The following is an 8,613-nucleotide window of genomic DNA, read 5'->3' on the forward strand; positions in this document are numbered from 1 at the left end:
AGTCCAATGATCATTTTACTGATATGTATAAAGACTGCAAAGGATGAAAAATCTTCAAGTCTGTATGAAATTGGAGGTAGTTTGAGGATTAAATTTTTTATGCTTTTTAAGTTCAAAAGGGGGGTCGTATTATACATGAGATCATATTATACACGAATAAATACGGTAAGTCTGAAAATAAACCACATCAAACACGATGCAACTTGACCCGTTCAGGTACGAATACCGTGTTGAGATGGTCCATCAGGCCTCCAGCGATCCAACCAAGAACATTATCCGGGAGTTTGCTTCAGACTTTGAGGTGGGTGAATGTTGGGGCTACAATCGGTTCTTCAGACTGGACCTGCTGGCCAGCGAGGGCTACCTGAACATGCAGACGGACACGCTGGTTCTTCGGTCAGTTCCAAACCATCGTTCTCACATCCATCAGCTAATGAGTTTAGCTTATTTTGTGTAACGGAGTCGAATGATTTGTGTGCACTGTGTAGGTACCAGGTCCGCTCTCCTACGTTCTTCCAGAAGTGCAGGGATCAGTACTGGTACATCAGCCAGCTGGAGTCGGCTCAGAGCGGCTACATCCAGCAGATCAACAACCTCAAAGAGGTACATTGTGGATGATCGACGCTTGCCCTGACGTGACCTTTGGATCTGTCGTTTAGATTTATTCGTTTCATTTCAGAGGCTGGCCATCGAGCTGTTCCGCCGCCAGACGTCCCGCAGCTCCTCACCCCCCGACCTCAGGCCAGCCGTAGGCACCACTTCCGACAGAGACCCCCGCTCCGTGAAAAGTGACGACGACCCACAGATGACTTTGAGCAACTCTAAGAAAGGCGAAGAAGAAGAGAGGACTCGGCACGATGACTCAAATGTAAGAGTTTGGAAAAAAAAAAAACCACTAAGACTGAAGTTTGCACGTTTCATATCTCTCGTCTTCATGTTAAGTTGAAGGTGTTGCGTTTAAAAAAATTCACTTTTAGAATTTATTTATTTATTTATTTATTTATTCAGTTTTAGATGTATTAGAACGATTTCACTAATGAACATGAATGTAAAACAAAAACAGTTTTTGTGAAAACAAAAGGTTTTATCTTTGTCCTTATAGAAACAGCATTTTAGGGCATCATCTTCTTCTTCTTGTTGTGTTTGTATTTCTCACCCAGCTTCTAGCCTTGTTTCTTTTATATTCAAATTTGTTAATGAAAAGGGAATTAAACTCAATACAACACAGCATCTCAGTCAAATGAACCCAGCTCAGGTCAATCTGATCTCCTTTATGGTCTCCTTTAGGGTCAAACACATGAGGATTTAGTGGAGCCAGTGATTTTTAAGGATAATTTTCTGTGCTGGAACCAATCCGAGACCCTCCAGAGTCCAGAGAGCAGATCATATCGTCTCATGCTCAGTTCTAGAATTCAGAGATTCCCCTTCCTCCTCACAGACTGGGCCTCCCACACAGATGATACGGGAAGAAGGGAGGGAAATCAAGCCCTTGTTGACGTATCCCCCTGGGGGAGTTAGATTACATGCCACCCGAAGGCCAGCAGCTGGGTTCCGAAAAGATAATCATAATTGTTTTGGGACAAGCAGCCCTTGAATTTTTCTTCTTGCTGCTTTACAGTCTTTACTTCATCTCTGAAGTGTCAGGGAAAAAAAACAAGTGTTCAGAATTTTGTGACTTTCTCACCTCTCACCGTCTGAAGCTTCACCCAGGTGTAATCCTCCTACATTCCAGAGGCATGCTGCTGGTCTGCCATTCTCATCAGAATCACATCCTTTATGTACTTTTGTAGATTTTGGGCATACATATCCTCTTCCAACCAACAGGGAGTGCTGTACCACCCTTTGTGTCCATGTGGGTTGTATTAAAGCTGGGTTCTGCTGAGCTACAGAACATCCCTGATTAAAGGTTGTGATTAAATAATGTTGGGAGGATTAGCCAGTCCATTAGACAGGATGAGTTCTCAAAGGAATGTGTACAACGTTTCATAAAATCCGTCCGTTTGTTCAGGAGTTGTCAGATGGAGACCTGGAGGTGGACTGTTTGACGGAGGAGGAGGTGAACCCCCTGGATGGCAGCAGCACCTCGGGGAGCTCCACTGCCACCAGCAACACAGAAGAGAACGACATTGACGAGGAAACCATGTGAGCAGAACTTCCTCTTTGTGTCCCACGTTCTGGACAGTCCAGAATCTGTGGTGTTATCCTCATCCTGGGTGAATTAAATATATGAACCTTGTCCAGGTCAGGAGAAAAAGATGTGGATTTCATCGGGAACCTGGAGGCAGAAGAAGGAGAAATTTCTGATGATCTTGTTGGAGCTACAGGTGGTTATTTTATTTTTCCTTCCGTGTTTTTTGTTCAGTTCAAGGTTTATAACAAAGCTGCCTTTTGCAGAACAGGGGTGTCAAACTTATTTTCACTGAGGGTCACATGAGCATTATGATGGCCCTCTAAGGACCACCTGTCCTTGTGCTGAGGCTGCACAGTGTAGAGGTGTGTCCCCCAGGTGGTGGATCGGGGATCCCTGTTCCTGGTGTATAGGGGTGTTCCTGAATAAGCTGAAAAGTGAATAGGGTACTGCGAACCAAAAGCAGCCGGGCAGGTGGGGCTTGATAGCCTTGACAGGCAACCCACCTAAGAGAAGGAAAACTCTGATGTAAAACCCGGGTACCGTCAACACTCGTCAGCCGTCTACCTCCGGTGGATGGCAAGTTGACAAGACTTTTAAATTGAGCGGACAAGGGACCGGCCCCCAGTACCCAGCAGAAGGGGGTTCTAAAACCTCCGGGGACCCAGCCTGCGGCACATTGGGCATGGATGCTGCAGGTGGTCCTATGGCCTCTGCCACTGCTGTCGCTTTGCCTATAGGGAGTACCCAGTGCGAGTAGCCCCTTGACTGCACCCCAGCGGGGAGTGGTCGGAGCCTCACAAGTGCTGGGGTCTCCAGGTGATGAGGACACCGACATGATGTTGGTGTCCTCTGATGGAGAAAAGGGTCCTAATCTCTGTAGTTTTAGGGATGATGGAATTTATACAGAGCAACTTACATCATTGTAAAGATGCAAGTATACTGTTGTGTACCTGCCTTAGTAGGATGCATACAGGCATAGCCTTGATCCAGGAACCTTGGATATTTAAGTCTATGGTACGAGGCCTGGGATTCCTTGGGGGCACATTTCTATATGATGTGAGCAGCCTCAGACCCAGAGCAGCAGTAGTCCTGACAAGAGGTGTAAGATTCACTGCACTGCCCCACCTAACAACAGGTGATGCTGTAGCAGTGCAGTTGGACATTCAGGCAAATGGCGAATCCAGACCGATCATTGCAGCCTCTGTTTATTTGCCGTTTGATTCACAGCAGCCACCTCCATCCCAGGAGGGTGTGGCAACTAGGGCTGCTACGATTAATCGACGACTAATTGATTATTAAAATAATCGATGACTAATTTAATAATCGATTAATCGTTTTCTTTTTTTGTTGTTGTTGTTCTTTACTTTGTTTTTCTCTCCAAACTGCTTTGACACCTTCCACTGCCACATCTGCCTTTCTGTCCTTGACACACATGCACAGTAGTGGTAACTGGGGTAGGCCGTGGACGTCACAAGACATACAGACAGGCTCWGGTATCATGGCTACCTGGCAATGGAGCTGAAAAGTGTGGGATCATTTTAAGAAAATGAAAGAGAAACCTGTGTAATATCTGCAGAGCAGAACTTACCTTCCACAGCAATTATTTTTAGTTAGCATATAGCTTAAATCTAACGATGGTTATGCATTAGCAGCTGCATTCTGGCATGATAAGCTCTATGTTTTATATTCAATTAATGTATGATCTGATTAGTTGACTAATCGAAAAAATAATCGGTGATTAATCAATTATTAAAATAATCGTTTGTGGCAGCCCTAGTGGCAACAGGCGATTATGCTAAAGAAAGGGGCCTGCCAGTACTCATTGGTTGTGATGCCAATTCCCATCATGTGTGCTGGGGGAGCTCTGATATTAACCCTAGAGGCAGATCTCTGTTAGAATACTTGCTGACAGAAGACCTGCTAGTCTTTAATCAGGGCAATGTACCTACCTTCAAAACTGTTAATATGGAGGAGTCTATGGACCTGGTAAACAAAGTATATGACTGGGAAGTATCCCCAGATGAAACCAGGTAAGACCATTGACAAATTCAGTTTAAGCTGAAGATGGGGAAACCATACCCAGTCACTTACAGAAACCCAAAAAACACTGACTGGAATCTGTTTATCAGCAGTTTATCCCAGTTGATGGGTGGAAGAATTGCCAGGATCAAAACTGTGCAAGACATTGAGACAGAGGTCACAAGCATGACTGATGCTGTGCAAACTGCTTATAAGTCTGCCTGTCCAGAGAAAGTCTGGAGGCCATCAAAGCAGCCGGCCTGGTGGACTCCAGAGTTGTTTGGSCTCCGCAAGGCAGTAAGATGTAAATGGCGAAGATACAGATCCCAACCAAGTAAAACCAGGTGGGAATAGTATGTACAGTCCCGTAATCACTATAAAAGTGTTTTAAGGGAATGTAAGAGACTTCCTTGGACCAAGTTTTGTGAAGATGTTAAAGGGCCTAGTGCCTCTTCTAAGCTTTACAAACTTCTCAGGAAGGATCCAGTCAACTGTCTATCCTTCATTATTCCACCGGAAGGATCGACAGTCAGACAGACAAGTGTGCTTCAGCATCTCCTCCAGGTACACTTTCCTGGGGCAGAAGAGACTGAACAGCCTGTCACAGTTGCTAACTCAAATCCAACAGAGGACAACTGGAACAGAGCTGCAAGTATAATTACTAAAGGAAAAGTAAAATGGGCAATTAATATGTTTGACCCATTCAAAGCTAAATCTTTCAGACCCATCAGCTTAACATCTTTCTTGCTGAAGGGAATGGAGAGGTTAATAGGTCAACATGTAAGGGATGGTGTCTTAATGCTATCACCTTTAAATCCTAAACAACATGCATATCAGGCAGGTCTTTCTACAGAAATAGCCTTACATGATGTTGTTTTGATAATGGAACACATCCTGGCATGTGGACAATATGCACTTGGCTGCTTTTTGGACATACAGGGGGCATTTGACAATGTTCCCGTAGAAGCTATAAAAAGAGCACTTGCCAGCAAAGATGTGGATGAGACAACAACAAATTGGCTCATTTTCATGCTTCGGACAAAGAAAGTATCTTAAACTCTGGGGGACTGTTCGATAACCGTCTCACCCCTGTGTTGGCTCCTGGTTGTCGACAGCTTGCTAAATGAGTTGAATGGATCTAGACTCCACACACAAGGGTATGCAGATGACTTGGTCATACTTATAGAACGATTCTGCCTGGGTACTGTATGTAACCTAATGCAGAGGGGACTAAACATATTATCCAGATGGTGCCAGGAGCAGGAACTTTCTGTCAACCCGAACAAGACAGAATTGGTTCTTTTCACTCAAAAGAAGTCCGGGAAAGGTTACTCACCTCCAAAGTTGGAGGGTGTAGAACTCTCCCTGTCAGAGTCAGTTAAATTCTTGGGTGTCTATCTAGACAGGAAGCTTAACTGGAAAAGACATTTAAATGAAAAGTGTAAGAAGTCAGCAATCTGCCTACACCAGTGCCGTAGAATTTCAGGTAGTCGTTGGGGTGCTACCCCAAAGGTTATTAGATGGATCTACACGGCCATAGTCAGCCCCATGCTATGCTGTGCTGCTTTAGTGTAGTGGGTTCGAGTCCAAGTTGGGATGGCAAGAGAAATGCTCACCCATGTGCAACAAATGGCCTGCCTGAGCATCACAGTTTCTATCAGAGCAACACCCACGGCAGCCATGGAAGTCCTACTGGACCTGGCTCCACTGGATTTACATATCTTAGGGGAAGCCGCATCCAGTGCAGTAAGGCTACACCAGTCTGGTAGGTGGAAAAACCTATCTGACTCACAGCACACTAGAATCTGGGACTGGGCAGTTGCTGTTGTTCCAGTAACTACAGACAGAATGGTCAAAAAATACAATTTTGAGCCAAGTTTTAAGACAGAGATAGGAGACAGGTCTGTCTGGATTAACCTCTCTACGACAGACATGTCTCCCAATCATTTCTACTCTTTTACAGATGGATCCCATCTGAAGGGGTCAGTAGGTGCAAGGCTGCTGATTTTGCACAACCGTAGTGAGAGAGAGCATAAATACCAACTAAGTTGTTTTTCAACTGTATCTCAAGRTGAGATATATGCAATCCACCAGTGTGTGGCATCTCTCAAAGACCTTCAGTGTACACAGAAGGAAATATTCATCCTAACAGATAGCCAAGCTGCTATTAGAGCTCTCTGAGGGCCACACTTACATCAACACTCAATCCGCTGGAGGGAGCTGACGGACTGTAGACAGGCACAAGAACTGATTAACGGCCCAAATCTTAAGGTTTGGGAAAGCTCTCATCTCCCTGTCAAGGAAAACTCTTAAGTACACTGGTTGGAGTCCTAACTGGGCACAATCTGCTCAACCGCCACAAAATGGTGATGGGACTTCATGACAATGGTCTGTGTGATGCCTGTGGCATTGAATTAGAGACCTCTTTGCACTACTTAGGCCACTGCCTGGCTCTGAGTAGTCAAAGGAAAAGAATTCTCGAGGAACCCTTTATGGATCCTGAGAAGCCCAGAACACTGAGTGTTTCTAAGCTTGTGTCCTTCATCTGAGGAACGAGAAGGTTTGAATAAAGACCAGTGTCTTTTTGGGGAGAGCAATTGGCCCACTTAGGAGGCCTCCGCTCATATGGGTTTTATATCCATCCCCAATAACCATAATCAAGGACCAGTTGTAATTAACTTCGATATTTTGCATTTAAGCTTGACAAAAACAAAACATCACATCTCTGAGCACCTCTAACGAACAATAACTGAGCTCTCCATGGTATTTCCTGCATAGAAACAACGTTTTGACATGTCCTCTTATAAACACCAAAAGGTCCTACGTGTATGACTGACTAAATGAAATTAAACAAATACTATTAAAAGTAAAAGTGAGAGTTTTACTCACAGCTGAGTTGTAAGGAGTTGCTGCTGTTTTGAACTTGTTCTGAACTCTCCCACTTTCTGAAAGGGAATTCCCACTGGAGGGGTGTGCCAGTTTAAAATCACAACTTGTAAGTGGTAAATTCCCACTTAGTACAACTGGACTGCAGCAGAAGTAGCTGGAGAAACTTGTTACAGCTACTGTTAAAGCCTGAGAACCTCCACCTAATGATGGGACGCCATCATACAGATAAAATAATCAGCATGCATTATGGGAGATGTAGTTTATGATCAATGCTGAGTTTAAAGCAGCTTTTTTAAGACAATAATGCARCTCTTACAGGCCACATAAATGCTGTAGTGGGCCACATTTGGCCCGTGTGCCTTTAGTTTGACATGCTTTGTATTTATTTTCTAGTGCAGCTATTTAAAAAAAGAGCTCCTCATCTTAATCATTTTGCTAATTTCCCTTTTTTAGTCATGATTTGCACACAAACGGCATTCGAGTTCACCTAATCAGTGTTTTTTAATTAAACAAAAACACAGATTCTTTTTTATTTATAGTTCTAAAAACGAAGTTGCAAGGCCTGATGAATCCAGATCAGTTTGAGAGGCTGAAGCTCGGACGTTGCATCTCCGTTCTGTCTGTTTGAAGCAAACAGAAGCATCAGCTGCCACTCCACAGATTTCAGCTTCTGTTTGTTCTGTACCGCTGCACGAGCAGAAAATAGCGACGCYACTTAACGTCGGGCCTGAAGCAGCTCCTCGGTGTGTTTGAGCGAAGATGAGTCACTGCCTGAGCGCCTTGTTCGTCCCGCTAATACAGGACCACTCAAGTATTTTACTGCACTGTTTAAGATGCTGCAGTGTAGTAGTTCTGTTTAAATACTAAAAAAATAAACAATGGTTTAAGGTAAAACAAGTTTAAAATATTAGATCTAAAAACAAATTTTTCTTGCTATGTAATTTTTGTAAGAGACGTCCACCGTCGGTGTACATATTTCTCAATTTAATGAGGAAAAACTGGTTCTTTTTCATGAAAGATAAATACCTCTCCAATGAAAGAGAGAGAAACAGACGTTCAAAGTAACAACTGAAACTGTGGCACTCAGAATGAACAAAACAGTAAACCAGTCTTTAGATGTTATTAAACTTAGCTTACAGGCTCTTTAGCTTATGGCAAGTTTAGATTAAGAAAGGAGGAAAAGAGAATTAGTACAGGTTTAATTTTTATCAGTTATCTTATCAAATTAGAACCAGAACAGCCCAGATTAAAACACAAATATTTCTGTAAGCATATTTCAAAATATAACTCAGTGAAGTCATAAACTCAACAATCAACTTTAGTTAGATGGAGTAATAAAAGGAAACAATCACTTTACTATAAGACAATAGTTGATTAAACAGACATTTGTGTAAAACAGGTAAAGGGATATTTCCACCAATTTCTTATGTTGTGCTCTTTCTTTTTCTGAAGAATAATGCAAAAGATTAATTCATTAGACAACTTTGATTTATAAAATGATAATAACTTGTAGTTAAAAAGATAATATAAATCAAAAACATGAAGGACATTATTATTTTGTTTATTAAAGAAAA

General features: G+C 42.9%; 1 protein-coding gene across 1 annotated transcript in view; it reads left to right on the forward strand.

Annotated features, from left to right (window-relative positions):
* The window catches only part of trim37 (tripartite motif containing 37), a gene marked incomplete at its 5' end in the record, with an annotated part of 32,443 nt that overhangs the window by 16,282 nt on the left and 7,548 nt on the right, over positions 1 to 8,613 (forward strand). Inside the window, 5 exon segments of the mRNA XM_014026256.1 lie at positions 217 to 396; positions 489 to 603; positions 680 to 868; positions 2,009 to 2,142; positions 2,242 to 2,324. Coding sequence (XP_013881710.1) covers positions 217 to 396; positions 489 to 603; positions 680 to 868; positions 2,009 to 2,142; positions 2,242 to 2,324 — 701 coding nt within the window.

This window comes from Austrofundulus limnaeus, unplaced genomic scaffold, assembly GCF_001266775.1.
Source record: "Austrofundulus limnaeus strain Quisiro unplaced genomic scaffold, Austrofundulus_limnaeus-1.0 Scaffold538, whole genome shotgun sequence".
NCBI lineage: Eukaryota > Metazoa > Chordata > Actinopteri > Cyprinodontiformes > Rivulidae > Austrofundulus > Austrofundulus limnaeus.